We start from the raw sequence: 19,390 nt of genomic DNA, 5'->3' as shown, positions 1-19,390 counted from the left end.
TAGTCTGTGGGTTACACACAAAATAAATTTCGTCTAGACAATACAATGAGATTCTAGTATGTTCTCTTACTTTTCTAAGAATATGCTAACAAGGATTTTTTTTTTAAAGGTAAATCTACCTAGTCCCACAACTGCAATGTTGTCAAACTCAGAAGCTTAATCATCTCCCCGTCTATAGAAATCACACTGGCCTAAATTTTATGTCAGCTAGGGGGATGATGAATTGAAAGTTGCTATCTGCATGGCTGCTACTGTGGATAGGAAGTTTTCAACCCAGCTGCTGATCATGATTCTCTCTCACTTGCAGTATTACCACTTCATATCTAAAACGCATCAAACTTAGCTTACATTGCAGCACGATGATTTCCTACCTAACACGGTTATTTTATGGCTATGAAATTTCAGGTTTCTATTGCTATGAAGATACCACTAGAACAAACATTTTTCTAGTTACATCTGTATTGTGTAGTTTACACTTCTCTATCTTGCAGGATATCTGCATTTTTTTTTTCAGAAAGATCAAACTTTTTCCCAGCAGAATCTTTTAAATACTATTGACAAGAGTCAATCGTACCATTCTATGATTCTATGACAAGAGACTCTTTCTGCTTTCCCACAATGTTTTAATTTTATTTCTAGTTCTGGATTATTTTACCATTACAGAGAAAGTAGTAGTGTGGCGGACACTAATGGTCAAAATGTGTATTCTGATATTCAAAATGTGTATTCTGATATACAAAACATCCCAAGAATACTAATACACAGTATCAGCAATTAGCACTTCGACTATTTAGCTTTGACTATAGCTTGTTTTTAGCAAGCATTTTATTTTTATTTTTTTCATGGGCTGCTAATTTGCAGAATTTAGAGGAATTTGAGCATAAAAAAGTGATTATATACAAAAAGTTATTACAAATAAAAATGACTATTCCAAGGTTTCAGTTTTACCTGATTTGTTTCCTTAAAAAATAAAAATCGGTACTTCTGTCAATTCAGTAGAGAGAAATGAACATATATAAGAAATGATGTACAAAAGTATTACTAAATCACTGAATATTAGCCAAAATAAACACAAGGATATAGTCCTAGTGACACATTTAGTACAAGGCAGAGGAACAAGGAATATTGGTTTGTTGAGTTTATCCAACTTTGGATATTTTAATCCCATATATTTTTAAATGGATTTCAAATGTGATTAATGACTTCAACAGACTACAGCAAATAAAGACTATGACACACTCTAATTTACTCCAACCTGTATGGGCAACATACAGCTATAACTCATCCTAAATGAATATAAAGGGAATATGTCTAGAGATGACAGATCCCTACACACCAACAAAACAAAACTGAAATAACAGAAACTTCTCAACAAAGACCGTTTCTTTTTCTTTTTATAATCACATTACTACTATTGAACCAGCTAGCTACATAACACAAATCACCCAAGGCAGGCAAGCAAGGAAGCAAGTGATCCCATCTGATGAACAGCAAAGCCAGGAAAACCTGGTTTTCTATGGATGTTCTTATTGTGGCTCAACTCCTATGTGGATCCTGTGGTATTTAATAAAGGCTGCATCTTTCCCAGTAGTAGATGCATCAGATGCATTAGTAGTCTCTCCTGATTCAGAGCTTTTTTTCCACAGAAATTAGTAGAAAATTAGCATCTGAGATTTCTATCCATCTGTCAAAACTGACTGAAAACGACCCACGGGAAAAATAGGATGAAGCAAAGACAGACAGACAACGTAATCACTTAAGGTGTTTTTGATTAAGAAACTAGGTAAAGTAGACTGAAAAGATTATGAGTAGAAAGGTATTTTAATAAAGGCTACAGAGATTGTTACAGTTCTTTTTCTCTGGCATGCACAAACAGGTAAAAAACCTACCTACTATCCTACAAACCACTTCAAAGGAGTAAACTTATGTCAACTAAAAAATACTATCAATGACAGCATAATTCATATTCAGAAGTAAGAGTGTTTTCAGACATATGCTTGAAACCTTATTTTAAAAGTCACCAAATCAACACTGAAGTGATTTGGGGGAAATGTTAAAATTCTCATAGAACATACACAAATAGCTGCCAAAAATTGCTGATCTCATTGACTGGGCCAAATCAATGAAAAAAATAATGTTAATTTCAAGAATCAGAAACAAGCACTTGGAATTTAGAGAGAAACGAGAAAATCAGCACTGAATAAACAAAACTGAAATAAAAAAAATAAAATATGAAAGCCACTGAGAGTAATGTGCAAGATTCAAGATGACTTTTTTTTTTTTTAACGTAAGCATCCTGCATAAATTAATAGACTTAAATTAGGTCTCCCATGTAAAAGGTCCAATTTTAATAGTCTTTAGATTAAACTCGAGATTAATAGATGAACTCAGGAATACCCAGACAAAGAAAAAACAGGTGCTGGAAAAGATATAAATAATTAATACAAATAATTCATAAGTTCTTGGAATTGGACCAGGATTACATGCTTGGAGTCTTGGAATTCCAAGCATAATGGAGCGCCTCACAAAACAAAAATTTTTGGCATGCGCACCCTACTATAACTTTTTCAGATCTGCTTTTCCAATCCTGTATTTTGTATCATGCTTTGAAAGAAGATTTAAAATCTTGCAAACTATGCATAATGGTATATATGCTATAATGGAGCAACTGCAAAATTTTACATGCTTATGTAACAAAGACATCATTATAATGTTAACTTTTACATACTCAAGAAACAGGGAAGTGTTCTGTTTTTCTTTGCCAAGGGAAATGACAACAAAGCAAGCACAAGGGTGGCTAGTATTCATAATGAGACTCATAAATAAAGGAAATTATGTGCACAGTTATTCATAAGGTACTTTTCCTCCTTTTGTTTACCATCCTGTAAAGTTCCGTTCATTAAAAAACAGGAAGAGAGAGAAAGGCTGAAGCAGTCAGGACCATCACTTCTCTGTAGTATTAGTTTTAGAAAGATTAGAAACCAGTTTTATGTAAAAAAAAAAAAAATATATATATATATATATAAACACATTTTCTTCAACGTACTTGATGAGTTGCACAAAACGTGAAGGAAAGGTATTCTAAACCTACACTTATTACATTCTTCATAAAAAAAAGTTTCAAAACATATTTAGCTTTTCAAAATAAGCAGATCATCAACAATGAAAGATAGTGGTCTGATTTGTGACAAATGGAGACAGACATTTAAGCACTACTATAATAATGCTCTCTACACTAAGGATGTCAGAACATTTAAAGTTGATTGAGAAGACAACCAATTATAAACAACAACTAAAACAAATTCCATCTTTCTTGTCAATTTAAACAATCCTTCTGTGAAAAGTAAATTACCTCCATTGAGATTCGTCTGTGTATCCGGTTTCTGAGACAAACACCTGTGGGAGACTGAACTTCATCAGATGATGTTCCAGAAGCTTGGTCACTTTCACCATCTGACCCCATTTTCAGATTTTCATGAACAATATCTTAAAAATAGTCAAAAAGAAATAATGAAAACAATCAATCAGTATTCCACTAAATAACTCTCTTGTACAGACAGAAAACAATTGTATCTATACCATGCAGTGGTTTTTATATCAAAAGCTCATCCCAGCAATGGTAGTCCTGATACACTTTTTATGCCTCACAAATTGCAAAATGAAAAGCATTACTTCATAAAATTCATATGCAAACTTCGCTATTATTTTTCTTACTTGGTTTGCAGCAGAACCGAATTTTCCAAAACAGAAGACAGACAGTCAAATCCTAATTTTAATTCCTACAAGCCACCTTCCCCTCAGGATTTCAGTTCCTGAATTCCCTCATTAACTCTTCTTGTTTTGCTGCTCTTGGATTAAGAAACTTGTGTTTGCAAAGGAAACCTGAGATTCACTGGAAAATATATAAAACATTAATGAGAATATTTAAGACTTTCAGACTACCTGATGCTAGACACGTAAATGTATCTTCAGAAAATTTAAAAAAAAAAAAAAAAAAACACTGAAAGGTATAGGCATTATTTTTAGAAATGCCAAATACAGAAATTGTAGGGGTAAAAACCACTGGCGTGTATGCATGGAAGAACGGGACATATTCTGACTGCTTGAACAGAGGCCTACAATGCACAAGTCAATTCAGCAGAGGACCTGGGATTCAGAAAGAATTTAGTGAAATTTATTATTTTATGGGGAAATATTGGTAACAGACAGCTTGAGTTACATGATACTGCAGGATCTTTACAAAAATTTAAATTAGAACTTTTAACACAATCCTGTAGATTCATCCACATAAAACGGTTTACTTATGTTATGTATGTACATATACGTTACTTTTTAGCACCACAGAATATTCCAGACTTTGGAAGACAAGTACTGTAAAGAATGAAGAGAAGATCATGGTGGTGTCATTTATAGCATAAAGATGCAAGTGACTTGCAAAAGCATACACGATGGGAAATTGGTCATATAAGCAATTCACTCTAAAAAATGTTCCATCCTCGCCTGTGGAATACCTGAGCTCCAAATTACTATAGAGATTAAATACTGCTAGTATTTAACTCCACAGTTACTAGTGGGGTTCTGCAGGACTCCATTTTTGGGGCACTTTTAATGTTTTCATAAATGACTTGGATGCAGAACTTGAAGGTATACTAAGTAAGTTTGCGGATTACACTAAATCGGGAGGTACTATTGACTCCCTCAAGGGTAGAGAGGCCTTGCAGAGAGATCCTGACAAATTAGAGAGCTGGGTAATCACTAACAATACAAAGTTTAACAAGAGTAAGTGCTAGATTCTGCATCTGGAAAGGGGCAACCCTGGACATATGTACAGACTGAGGGACGAGATGCTGGATAGTAACTACACAAAAACGGATTTGGGGTTTTAGTTGATGGCAAGTTGAACATCAGCCAGCAGTGTGCTCTGGCAGCGAGAAGGGCCAACTGAACCCTGGCACTCATCAGGCATGGCATGGCCAGCTGGTCAAGGGAAGTGACTGTCCTGCTCTGCGCTGGTGTAGTCTCCTCACCTTGAATACTGTGTGCAGTTTTGGGCACCACAGTATAAAAAAAGACATAAAACTATTTGAAAGCATCCAAAGGAGGGCTACAAAGATGGTGAAGGGTCTAGAGAACAAGATATATGTGGAGCAGCTGAAGTCACTTGGTTTGTTCAGCCTAAAGAAGAGACTGAGGGGAGGCCTCATGGTGGCCTGCAGCTTCCTCATGAGGGGAGCGGAGGGGCAGACGCTGAGTTCTGCTCTCTGGGGACAGCGACAGGACCCAAAGGAACAGCATGAAGCTGTGTCTGGAGAGGTTCAGGCTGGGTGTTAGGAAAAGGTTCTTCACCAAGAGGGTGGTCGGGCACTTGAATAGGCTCCCCAGGCAAGTACTCACAGCATCAAGCCTCATGGAGTTCAAGCTCATGGAGGTGTCTGAACAAAGCTCTCAGACATACAGTTTAATACTTAGGTGGTCCTGTGTGAAGCCAGGAGTTGGACTCGATGATCCTTGTGGGTCCCTTCCAACTCAGCATATTCTATGATTCTGTGATAATTATACCTACAAAGGAGGTGCTTCAAAAGACAAATTCCCTGACCTTTTCTGTTCCCAGGTATTAGGCATGACCTTGTACAAGGTAAAAGAGAACATGAGGAACAACTAAAAAATTCCAGAACTCTACCCTGAAAAAACACTAACATGAACAAAACATGCAGAGCTCAATTCAATCTTACCACCAGAATACCTGAGAATATTTAACATTTGCACAGAATTACAGCAATAAAAAACAAAAAGAGAATGTGTAGGTTTCATCACTATCAGCAAGAAAGCAAGCTGGATTTTCAAGAAAAAAACCCTTCAGGCCAAAATTTGGTTATCAACACATCTTCTAAAATGTTTGTCTAGTTTAGCTCACATTGAACCATGTAGACTTCAAAGGACCAAATTCTTCCTTAGTACAAAGAATTTCCTTTTAGAGAAAACAGAATGGATATAAAAAGATTAACTCGTAAGGTACCGGCAGCATTTTAATTCAAAAGTACTACTGTAATTAAATACACGAATTAAGTGCATATCCCATACACAAAGCACAATTTTCAGCAGCAATGTGGATCTAAACGGAATTTTGATTAAAAGACCACAATGCATCAGAATTTTGCCAGCAAGTCATGCTCAGATTTGGAATGAAAGGGAAAAAATAAACTGCATTCCTTGTGTAATAAGGAGCAATCTTCAGGTTTCAAACAAGGTAAATATTCATCAGTGCTTCTAGAGAAATGTTAGTGAACAAGAGGAAAAAGATTTTCAGAAAGTGATTCCGAAAGATCAGTTTTAACCTCAAGCTAAGCAGACAAAATGTTACTCTTTTTGCCAAATCTCTGCAAGATCTCTCCCATTCTCTACAGAAACTCAATAGCTGTGTTTTTAAAGATCTGTAGCAGACTGTACAAAATTGGTTTTAGTAATATAAAACCATTATTGAAAACATTATTTGCAGCAAACCTATTATCTCAGCATCATTGTATCTGGTACGCAGCACATTCACCACATCAGCGATGCACATACATCCATAGGGCCTGATGGGATTCATCCCAGGGTACTCAAAGAGCTGCTTGATATCACCGTGAGACCTCTCAATTATTTTTGAGCATTCTTGGGAATCTGGAGAGGCCCCATTTGACTGGAAGCTAGCAAATGATGTCCTAATTTTCAAGAAGGGCAAGAAAGATGACCCTGGTAATTACAGGCATGTCAGTCTCACTTCAGTGCCTGGTAAAATAATGAAGATTATATTGGGAGTTATTGAAAAACACTCGAAAGACATTGCAGTTAGTGGTCATAGCCAACATGGATTCATGAGGGGAAGATCCTGTTTACTGAACTTAATTTCCTTTTATGACAAGGTTACCCATCTAGTTAACCAAGGGAAGCCAGCTGATGTGATCTTTTTGGATTTCAGCAAAGCTTTTGATACTCTCACAGCATCCTTTCGGACAAAATGTATATCATGCAGCTAGACAAGCACATAATACTATGGCTGATGGGTGGAGCTCAAAAGAGTACATTAAATGGGGTTACATGAAACTGGTGGACAATCTGGAACAGGCTCCCCAACGAAGTGGCCATGGCCCCACAGCCTGCTTGAGCTTAAGAAGCATTTGGATAAAGCTCTCACACAAATGATTTAATATTTAGCCAGTCCTGTGTGGAGCCAGGAGTTGGATTCAGTGATCCTTGTGGGTCCCATCCCACTCAGGATATTCTATGAATCTATGAGTTATTTTATAACAATTCTTTTTAAAAGACTTTTCTGAGAGATGTTATCTGTTTTAGCAATTATAATTCTCAAGATTTTCCTTGTAAAATTAAGTGTAAGAGCTCCTAACTGTTGCTACCCAATCTATCTATCCTTGTATTAGTCTAAGTGCGGTCCCAAAGCCTGCTTTCTTTAGAGAAGCTACACAAGAGACAGTTATCTAGGCAAACTCACAAAGTAGGATTCATGAAACTAAAGAAGTATTGTATTCTAAGCCATGAAGCAATTACATCATTAAAAGAGAGAGAGAGAGGGAGAGAGAGAGAGAGAGAGACTGACACTTTCATGAAAGTAATCGTAACTGTTACTGTCATACTTGTTATCTTGGAACACACACTGTTCAATTCACAAAAGCCTATGTATTATGAAATTGCTGTAAAAAATACACTTCAAAATGCAACATCCACAACTACAAAGGAGTACCCTAGTTGACAAAGATAATTCTTCTACTAAAAAGAGCACCTATGCAATAATACAAAACTAAGGAATATTTCCAGAACCAGTAACACAGAATCATACATTTGGAACAGATATTTTAGCTGTAAGAAGAGACTGCTCTTTACAAATCAGGAATGAGAAGACAAAGTGGGTCTGTCCCATTCAAGTCAAAAATGTAGTATTTCAAACTTAAATGAGATGACAGTCAGTCTATTTCGAATACTACAGTGATATGATTAGTTTTGGTATGTATTGATAAGCTACATACTCATAACGGACCTAAAGATTTTAAGCAAGATATTGTCTGTACCATCCAAATAAATCTATCATTAAACACATGCCTGAATTTCTGATAGGCTGATTACGCAACAGCTCCTATCTATACGAGTTTGCAAATGTTTTAATTATATTCTAAATAGGGATACTTTAAGCTTTTTTAAAATGTGTCCTTTTATTTTATTAAATTAAAAAGGTACTAGTAGAGCCTTATGTTCATTATTTTAATAGCATAAGAACTGGAATGAGGCATGTTGATCATTTTATACAGGTGCACGATGATAATATTTAATTAAGCAATGATCAAAATCATGCAAATAGTTCTTTAATTTCACCAAGTTTTTCTAAAGGCAAGTTCACCTGCACCAAAGCCAGCCTGCATAGTCTTCAGAGGTTTTAATGGTTCAATAATTTATTGAATTGCTTCACTGAATACCACAGCCATTCTCTTATGCAGATGTTTATTTTAATGTACTCTACATACCTAATTAAATACCCAGTATGGCTGTGTAATAAAAAGGTCTAGATGACTGCAATATAGCAACAAAATTATGGAAGTACATTTAAAAGAAAAGGTTGTCCTCATTTCAGTTGAGAGGAGTGTACCACAAAAGAAGTTAGTGAAGGGAACCTTCAGTGCAACAGATGAAAACTCCTCCAAGTGAGCTAAAATAATACCCACTAATTAGTCAGTAGTGAGTCAGACTGCATGATCTTTCTATCTTATTTCAAATTATTACAAAATAAATAAATAAATAAAAATCACAAGAATTGCATATTGGATTCCTTCAAGGAATACTTTCCTAAAGCTTACTTTGCTATTAAGTGGCTAGATTTTATTACCAGTTTTACTAACAACAATTCAAATTGAGGAAGGCAACACTGAGAAACTGCCTTTGCCATTAACATGAGCAAAATAGAAAGCAGTATGGAAACATCATTCCTTTCAATTCTAATAGTTATGACAAAGAAACAAAACATCTCCATAACTGTATCAACACAGCTAGCAAAACCATAGATACGCTGCTGCTCCTACTGAAGATCACCAGGATGGTTAGCTTCAGATCCATGCCAGCCAGAGCTGGCTTTGGGTATTCCAAGCACCTCTTCAATGTTCCCAGTAACATAAATATGGAACAAGTACAGCTAAGTTGGCCCTGCATTCAGCCAGATCAAGTCCAAAAACAGTTTATTAATTCTGGCACCGTAATAGATTGCAGCAGTTAAATGCCTCTGGAAGTGCAGAAATTTAGAAGCTATACAGATATACGTGAGCTAAACAACTCAACACCTGGAAACTAGATAAAAAAAAAGGATTACAACATGTTCAACACAGACTTCTTAGAGATAAGCCAAAATTTTTTGTCTTTACAGAACATTTTACAATACTTAAAGCTAACAGAAATGTTTTTTTTTTCAGGCAGAAAATTATAAAAAGAATGTTTTATCATTTTACACATTACCACAACATCGGGAACTCATATTCAGTGCTCAGAAAACAAATGAAAACAAACAAAAACCTCTCCCAGGTACCACAACCAATTCTTACGTTTCTATTTAATTCAAAAGCAAATCAGCCTGAGATGCATCTGTGGCAGGTCTTGTTTGTTTGCTTTAACCAATTAACCATCCTCTTACTGCCACCATTTCATGCTATTTCAAGGGTCTCTAATAGCAAGTTCCCACCACTTGACTAGAAGAAAAAAATGGAAAGAAAATAGGATGAAGGTACCAAAGGGGAAAAAAAAAAAAAAAAAGCTTCATGTAGTGTGGGATATTTGACCATTTCATTTCTGATGTCATTATCCCAATGGAAAAAAACTTCAGCATCCTGCTGAGTAATAACCATTCCCATATGGTAGAAACAAAGGGAGGAAAGATGCAAAGAAGCAGTGGAGAGAACATTAGTAATTTTGCTTGTGCAGACAAATGCTACTATATAACATATACAAGTAGCTTAAATTTTCATCAGATGAGGAGGGGATAATAAACAAAATAAAGAGCTTTCAAAGACTACTCCTTACAGAGAAAAAGAGGGAAAACAGATGATGAATAAGATGTAAAAAACTCAGACTCAGAGAACCCTAATAAAGAATGCACCATAGCATTGCAGAATAAGTATCGCTGCATCCAAAAGAAGCAGAGGTGTTTTAGTGTACACTATCGAACACTACTTCAATGAAATTACAAATTCTACAGGAATCTGTATCTATTTAATATATGGTATTATAACACTTCCTACAGACTAAGACATTCAAATTGTGTCAGTTAAACACACAAAATTTGATCACCTGAAAAACAAATTACATTATTTTGTATGGCTTATGCATTAGTTTTTTTCAGGTGTAAAATACCACTGAGAAAATCAGAAAATCATTAAAAAGCAAAAAAAAATAAATTTAAGCAAAGCTCATTTGAAGTTTACAGTGGAAGCTTGATGAGTTATTGGCAAACTTGCATTTAAAAATGCTTAGCATGTTTTTAAATGCAACACACAGGAATACAAAAGTATACATCTCTGCTGTTCCAGTACGTATTTTATATACAGCTGATTTGGCAAATAACCCATAAAAGACTAAATAGTCCTAAGCAGAGATATCTTTATGTACACTTAAAAAACAGAACTAAACAAAAAACCCCTTTGTCTTCCTGTTCGATTATTGACAATTTTTACTCAAGCAAAGCTTGTCTAGGAAAAAAAACGGGGGAGGGTGGGAGGAGAGTAATATATAAGACCTGAGTGAAATCAGGAATTCATACTGTAGTCAAATCTACATGCACATGAAAACCTGTTTTGTTGTGTGTGTGATAACAGCTGCTAAACTCCATTCAAGAGGACGGAATGTTTTTTTTTTTCTTTTTTCCTGGACTGAATGGTAACGTAAACAGTAAAGAGGCAATGTTTTTAATGTGATAAGTGATATTACGGCAGAGGAGGATGTAATTGGTTTGATGAGTATCTTCACTTGTAGCTTAATCTTGAGCAAGATCAGTTTAAATATCACACTTCGAAAGGAGGGCAAAAGACTAAAAAATTCATAAAATTCTAATTAAACTGGCTTGCTCTCATTTTCTAGTATCAATTAATAAAACATAATTTAAAATAACATAAAAGCAGGGTAAAACATTACCGGTGACTGGAGGCAGCAACATGACAAATTACTTGAAGCAGAAGACAAAACATATTTCTAAGTCATTTGCCCAACAGAACTGCAAGTATAGCTCGACACCACAACAAGATAATTATAGTTGAGTGGTCTTATTTTATCACTGAAAAAAGCAATTTTTCCCCCTATATTACTGAGAAGTCTAAATAATACACCATTTATTTTTCAATTCCACACATAGGATGATTAACCTTTTATTTTTCTCATACTCAGTTGTTGTAGTTCTCACCAATACTTAACTGAGCTGGACACACAGGTTCCTTATAAGGTATTATGAGAGTTATTTTGTAACTTGTCAAAAATTAATGGATGACTTCTGTGAGTTCTTGTAATTGCTGTTCCTGAAAATCTTTAAGAGACATTCAGTACCTTAAAAAGAAATTCCTCCAACAACCCCAGAAAAAAAAAAAAGCATTTCCAGAGATTTATTAAAGCATTAGAGTAACTATATCTCTTGCTAAGAACCAATACAGACATTATTCTTCATAGGAAAATGAATTTAAACAAACAATATAGTATATTACCTAATCTGCTCCCATTTCTGGGCATTGCCATGAAAGAGCCGAGGCTGCCCCCTATGACGCTATGTGGTCTCCGTAAAGGGGGCTTCTTGAAAGATCCTGTGTATTGGTGGAGAAATGAGTGCATGCTGTGAGACGTTGGAGGCCTGCCATTCTTCACAATTGGTTCTACAATTCACAAGGATCAAAATATTCATTCCCATAAGCAAGTAGGAGTGTCAGGAACATGCCAGAAGAAAAAAAAAAAGAAAAAAGAAAAAAGAAAAAAAACAGTTACTATACAGGAAATCACCATTCTGGTAAGATTCTCTTTTATAGTAACAGTAGACCACAATACTACAGCCATTTCTCCATTAGCAAGTTAATACAAAGCACAGCATTAAATATTTCCCAAATTTCATTTTATTAAATTCTGTCACTCTACTACTGATCAGAAAAACAGTCTGAATATACAGTCTAAAAATGCAAATTATAACAGAAAGTAGCTTTTAATATTAGTTTTTTCTTCTGAATTAATGCTTTGTCTGATTGCTCAATGCTTTTATCTTTATTATAATTTAAATAAACCAGCTGTTAGATCAACTCACACAATGAGCAAATTCAACAGCATGCCTTTAGAAATACTCATGCTCTCACAATTCTTGAGGGTCACTAGCAGTGAGGTCCTGCTACTGGAAGTCCTTAGAAGGAAACGTACCTGTCCGTACACACTGCAGCGGTCATGCCGTAATTAAGGTGATTTATTATTCTGATAACCTTTAAGTATTTAAAACAGTTATTTTGGCTTTCCATCGGATTATGTCTCACACAGGACTTAGACCCAACAGCAGGATTGTAAGATTTGTTTTTATTATTATAATTATTGATAAACGCTTTCTAAAAGAGGAGCAACATTAGAAATGTTAAAACCCGCTACACAGCTGCATACATCAATGAAGCGTTCGTGTTCCCCCAGCCAGCCTGACTGCACACGTGCACTAGCTGTGCTTCTGGAAGCAGGCTCTCCAAAAGCAGGGAGGCTTTTTAACCACAACGAGAAGCAGAACAGAAGACAGCTTGCATTGCTTATCACAAAGCGGGACTGATCAGAGCCACTGATGAAGTCACTCATACAAGAGCTTAAAAAAGAAATACTGTCACTACAGAAAACGTGCACGGGGGAAAGGAAGCTACATACAAGCGCTACCCCCATACGCTAGGGAAATGCCCAGAACCCAAGTACTGCAGACTAAATGTGCCAAAAGGACAGTTCAGTTTATTTTTCCATCATCTGATTCTCATTACCCTTACAGATACAGCTGGTTTGGTGTTGCTTGGAGGACAGAAAAGCCAGCACCCCTACACCGAGCAACTGCAGGGTGAGTGCAGCTGAGCGGAGCCCTGCCAGGCGCTTTTGGAGCTGCTGCTCTGAGGGCATGGCACAGCTGGGATCTGCTCACAGCTTCCCTCTGTGCTGTGACAGGGAGCAATCTGGGATGCTGTTTCATCACCCTGACTCATATTCGCACATGCAGGGATCCCAAAACCTTGCTTTTCCTTCCAAAATAAGAAGAATACAGCAAGGAGACCTAATTTCACAGAAAGCAGAATTTCAGCGAGAAAGGAAAACAACAAACACCTCGTAACCTAAGCAAAACAGGGTCTTGAAGGGAGCCCCTTCTCTCCCCCAGAACTCCCACACATGTACAAAAACCCTGGATATATTAGGGCCTGACAGTCTAAAACAAGAGGCAGAAGTACACAGACAGAAATACCCAAGGATAGGCCAATGACTTTAAAAAGTAATTATGCAAGGATTTTTTGCATATAATATGAATAATATATTAAGACAAAAATCATTTTAACCCAGCTGCTGCAGGAAACAAAATAAAAAGCCAAAAAAAGGCTTCAGGCAGAAGGTAGAATTTGAAAGGACATGTCAGCACTGCCGTGATTCTGCCTGCAGCTTTCCATTAGCATCCTTCATAAACACAGCTTCAGAGGGGGGTGAGTAAGAGGAAGAATACACCAGGCATCTGTGTATACGTACGTGAAGTGTGATTGGTGCCTTCACCTCCAAAACTCTGTGCTTCTCTGGCCTAAGTATTTATTTCTAATCATCTCTTTTTATTTGAGCCATCAGCCTCCTTGTTCTGTGCATTCAATACTACATCGATCCTAGGGCAGCAGGCAGTACATTTCTTCCTTGCCAATTTTTGAACAAAACCTAGCTACTAATACCACGACAGAAAACACATTGGTTCGGATATAGCACAACTTCTGCATTCATTTTCTACATATTAAAAGTTGCCTTCTGCTTTCCAACTTTCTTACTAATCTTTGGTTGAATTTCACCCAGCTTTTAGACCAAAAACCTCACCATGAATTTGTACACAATGCTGAACAAAAGAATGCTAACTCTTAAAATATAAACCACTGTTCAGTGCACAGTTTGTTTTGTGGACACAGTCATCACTGGGTGTGACTACAGCACTTGGTGGGTTCCAGTTGCTAGCTTGCCTAATTTTGAAATTATTACTTCATTTTTATTACCTATATATGTAATAAATAATATATATAAAATATGTAATTTCACTTAATTTCAATTGTTTCTAAAACAGATTTTCAAGAGAAAAGAAAACCAACTCAAAGATATTTTTTTCTGGGAAAATACAGGAAGCAAAACTCTCCTCCCTTTGACCAAGCCCTGATACACCAAGAACAGCAAGAGCCCCTCAAATTCCCCCAAACTCTAACAGTAAACCTTGTAACAAAATTCTCTGAAAATTTCTTTAGTATGGAAGTCTACTGCTAAAAAACATTCAAATGTTTTTCAGCTCAGACACTACTGTCACTATCTTTACACACTGGAGGGTAACTTAAACCTTGAGCAAAGTGCTGAGACAGACTGACGTGTAACTGAAAATACCTCTCATGTGACAAGATTTAGTGCCTCTCACAAAAATGAAAATTCTGCATGAAAAATATTCAGTTTCTCATTACAATGAGAAAAGTAAGATGCCAGCATACACCTCAAGAAGGGTCAGAAAGTACCAAAAACATGACAAGGAAAAGGCAGGGCCATATGGCTGGAAGCAAAGCTGTTTACAAGTGAGACAGTATAACATCTTGGTCTTGTCAAATCGTACCCTACATCTAGATATTTGCATTTTCTGATGAGTCTTGTATAATTAACCACAGTGGAGCGTACCCACACATGTGGACTACATTTGCATTCACATATGTACGAAGTTGACAGTTTCCGTTGTATGTTATGGTTTTTGTCTTCCTGATCAAAAGTTCATCTCTATGAACTGCGTAGCACATTAAAAAGGTCAGAATTTATGAATACACCAAATGATTTAAGTAAAGATTAGGTTTTATGCTAGTAATGAACATAAAAGTGTGATGAACAGAGATGATTATTTCAAAAATTTATTTTCCTTGTGGCACTGGTAGATTTGCATATATTTTACAGTTTAAAACAAAACGACTAAAATATCTTAACATATAAAAAAAGTCTGGTCAGTAAGGATAAACACAGATAAAATTAATGGCAAATGGCTAATTTATATAAAATGAAATACTAATGTTTAATATAATAAGATCTAATTATACAAAAATAACTTTTGTAATCAGAGGCAACTATTACCTTTCTGCACAGTCATACGTACTGTTCTAAATTATGGAACCCATTACAAAAGTTAGCAAAAATAATTTAGGTCATGTAGTAGGCCAGGCATAACTACCTGCAAACAATGAAATGAAGTTACACGAGCTCTCAAATTATTTCTGTGCTTTTCACTAAGAGAACTATTAATGGTACTTGATTACAAGGTGTTTTTTTTTTTTTACTCCTAGTACATACTAATTTTTTTTTTTAAAGGAAGGATCATATGGCATTCTCTTTTTATGATGGTATAACAAAGACTTGTGATCTGAAAAAGTCTTTTTGTTATAGCCTATACAGTTAAATTTGCACTGTGGTATGCTATAAACATTTAAAGTAATGGTCACATGAATTCATCATGTGTGCTGCCTCCTCCCTGCAAGTGACAGTAACATGTAAGAATTGGAACAAATATTGAAAATGATCAAGCAAACTCTGCTGAAAGTGAATTTACAAGACTGTTTATTATTATTTTTGTGCATTTTAAACATAGAAACACTTAAAAGCCGCACTTTCAAAAACAGTATTTAACGCTGTCCAACAATCTCCAAGACCCCTAAGTCACAATTTCAATTCAGCCACTTTGAGAATTCATTTTTTGCAATATTAGTAATACTTTGAATCACTACATTTGAAGGATAGTGCGGCAGGTTTTATGGTGAGATTGTAGTGCAACTGATTTTTCTTGAATAAGATGAGTCAAAGCTATCTATAAAAGTTATATGCCTTTATTACATACATCTATAAACTGCCTCTTATAATTTTATCTCTGTGATTATAGGTTTGGTTTGTCTTCAAAAAAAAAAATGTTTCACTATATAAAACTCACTAACATTCCTTAAGTTAGCATCACTGTACTTGGTAAATATAACTCAGTAACCACCCAAAGGCTTAGCTGACACGAATTTCTTGATGAGAAGGAGGTTTTTCTGGTACTACAGTAGATATTTTCATGGGGCTATTGATTTAACGTTCAGCTGCAGCTAAAACAACAAACAATGATCAGAAATTATAGGGGAGTAATCACCATGCAAATGTATGTGTCTATTGCATTTTGGGCATCAAGATCTTGTCTTCCTCTCTCAAACAGATGAAAACCATAAAGGGCTCTCAAAAGTACTACCAGGGTGACCGAAGACAAAAGGGCTGCTGCAGAAAGAATGCCTACACAGCCTAAGACTGTTCCACTTCGAAAAGCAGCAACTGCAGAAGACGTGACACAATCCACAGGCTTGTAAGGGGACAGACAGCTTGATCACCTCCTCCAGCCCAAGAGGCAGGGTCACTACGAAAGCTCGCAGGGGCAGGGTAAGTACAACAGACGGAAGTGGTTCTTCACAATGCGCAGTCTGTGGAAACTCCTCACCACAGGATGTGACGAGCACCCAGAGCTTACAAGATGCAAGGGGAGACTGAACAAGTGACCTGCTCAGGGTTACTAAATGCACAGGAACACGTTCAGGAAGTCTCCGAACTAGAAACTGTTAGAGTACCCATGGGAAATGCTGTTACATTTTGAGCTCTAATCTTAGACGTTCCCTTAATTGTCACCACCAGAGACAGGAGGACAGCTCTCCAGAACTCCGGCTGTCCTTACACTGCAAGACTCCTGCTGCAGGGGTGCAGCTGCAAGTGCTTTGTTCCCACTGTCACAACCATTCATTCCTGCAAAGGCCTCAGTAACTGTTTTTCTCCAGCTCTCTTTCCTCAGTCCACTCTACAAGCTTTAATTCCAAACTGATAAAGCTTATAAAATGAAAAGCAAGCTGGAAGAGAGGTGGTAGTTCTTTTTGAATCATATCAGGTCAGTTAATACAGTATTTGCTTCATATTCTGGTTACAAAATCACTTCATCTTGGTCTCATCGTTCAAGGATTAACTACTAAATTCAGTTCAACTCCTAAATTTCTTAAGATGTACTAATTACTAGTACATTAAGACTAATCACGCAAATCTTTCCTTTAAATGTAAAAAAGGTTAGTATTTTCCAAATGAAAATATTTAGACACATTATGCTAGTGTACAGAAAACACATTTTTCTTCTCAGTGTCCCGAACCCTTTTTGAAACATGAACGTACCCTTTTGTTGTAATTATTTACACATACACACACGTGCACCTTTTTTATGACGCAAGATGCATGCTACCTTGCTATGTGTACATCTTGGCAAATCTCTGAGTTTAAAATTGGGCAACACATAGTGACTGTACACTACTGCACTACTTGATTTTCAAGTTTGGTGTATGCTGAGCTGTTTTATGTTATTTGGATCATTTTCTTGTATTGCTTGCATCCTATCACTCAAACTTCTGTTATTATTGGCACAATACAAAATAACTACAACAGCACCATTGAAAGAAAATACTCTTCAAAATACAGGCAGCCTGGCTTACTGATGTTTTAAGAGTTCCTAAACCACATTGCTGATCTGTTTTAGAAAACACACTTGTATTTTAAGAAAATACAGTGCCCAGTAAGGTACTGTCTTGCTGTGTTTGAAATAATGCCAACACCACTGCTAACAAACATGTAAGAAACAGAAAACTCAAATAAAACGCTGAAATCTTTCAATTACAAAGTGACAGAAATTTATGCTTAAGCATAAGTGAAACCAATTTTTTATGTCATAAATAGGAGCACAGCCAGTATAGAGTAGAACAATAGTCAATATAACCAAGAAGCTTGTCCACTGGATTAATTAAAAACAACTATTTTACGAGGTTATAAAGATGCCTCATTTTCTTCCTTTAACTGTAATTTAAAGTAACCACAAACTCTGGCCTGAAATTATTCCCAAGTTCAGCATTTTTCAATATATCCCCAATGTTTCTTCTTGTTACCCATCTGTCTTAAAGGGCCACACCACTTCTTTTGTTCCTGTGCTGAATTTACTTAACTGGATTTACTTAATCTGAGATCCAGAGAGACTGCAAATTGCTTGGCATTTCTATGCAAGGCCTCAGCTACTGACATACTGTCACATGTCAGTCAGTCGGTGGATTAAGGAAAGAAAGTGTTTTTATTAGGAATGTAAATGCATTTTAAAACACATTTTATGAATATCTAATACCAGATATTCAACTACCTCTTTTTATTTTTTTCAGGTCCCATGAGTATCTCTATTATGTGACAGAAAGACCAAGCTGGCTTTCAGATTTCACTGTCTAAATTGTGGAATGATATTTGCTTCAGCTAGCTTTAATAAAGAATCAAAATCACCTGTCATACATGATGTCATTTTCCCCTTAAATCAGGCATTGCTGATAGAGCTGAGTAAGTCTGCACAAAAACGCATTATTCAGTAACCTCCATTCTGGAGATGGAAAACATACTAATACATAAATATATTTTTGAATTTCATATAAATAATGTACACAACAGGAGTTTTGTCTAATCAAAATAAGACAGATGTTGGAGACCCAGACTAAAGCACCTATGACCTCTGAAATAGGAATGAACCCAGGCGTGCCCTATATTTTAAGTAAACGTGTAACAGCAAGCCTGACAATTCACAGCTGCTACCAGAAAGATTGTCCTAGGTCCTTCCCTGGCAAAAAGAAGGGTAATTTTGATTTAGGTTTCTGAACTAGGCCATCACAGGACACGCAGAGTGCTAAGTGCAGACACGAGGGAGGAGGCAGAACTTCACTCATCACTTTTAGCTGCAGCTTGACTTTGGATTGGCTCAACTATGGTGACATCTCACTAAATGCCCTGAGAATCAGCTACTGTTTTTTTGTAGGACAGAACTCTATGCAGTTTCTTCTCCATCTACCTTGACCTCACCCTTACTTCAGAAAACTTCCAGTGTGTTTTTTTTTTTCCTTTCTCCATTTTGATAGAGAACAGGGAAATGTTAAGTCTATGCAAACGAAACTAAATTTTCATACTCCAGACAGCTTTGCATGAAGCTTGCAATTCATCATAACCCTTTAAAAATATTTATATCAGCTGCTTCAAGGTTTTAAGTGCTACTGTCATATAGCTTAATCATATTTTAACAATATCTAGAACATATTCATTT

General features: G+C 36.2%; 1 protein-coding gene across 4 annotated transcripts in view; it reads right to left on the bottom strand.

The window, feature by feature from the left end:
• The window catches only part of CDK17 (cyclin dependent kinase 17), a 95,969-nt gene that overhangs the window by 32,488 nt on the left and 44,091 nt on the right, over positions 1-19,390 (bottom strand). For all 4 annotated transcript variants that reach the window (XM_040556739.1, XM_040556737.1, XM_040556760.1 and 1 more), the window contains 2 exons: positions 11,721-11,885; positions 3,353-3,486 (listed from right to left, as the gene is read on the bottom strand). In XM_040556739.1, the coding sequence (XP_040412673.1) occupies positions 3,353-3,486; positions 11,721-11,885 (299 nt within the window). The remainder of the gene's footprint in view (positions 1-3,352; positions 3,487-11,720; positions 11,886-19,390) is intronic.

This window comes from Cygnus olor, chromosome 1 (assembly GCF_009769625.2).
Source record: "Cygnus olor isolate bCygOlo1 chromosome 1, bCygOlo1.pri.v2, whole genome shotgun sequence".
Classification (NCBI taxonomy): Eukaryota; Metazoa; Chordata; class Aves; order Anseriformes; family Anatidae; genus Cygnus; species Cygnus olor.
The sequence above is the reverse complement of the archived record's forward strand: the minus strand, read 5'-3'. Positions and strand labels throughout refer to the sequence as shown.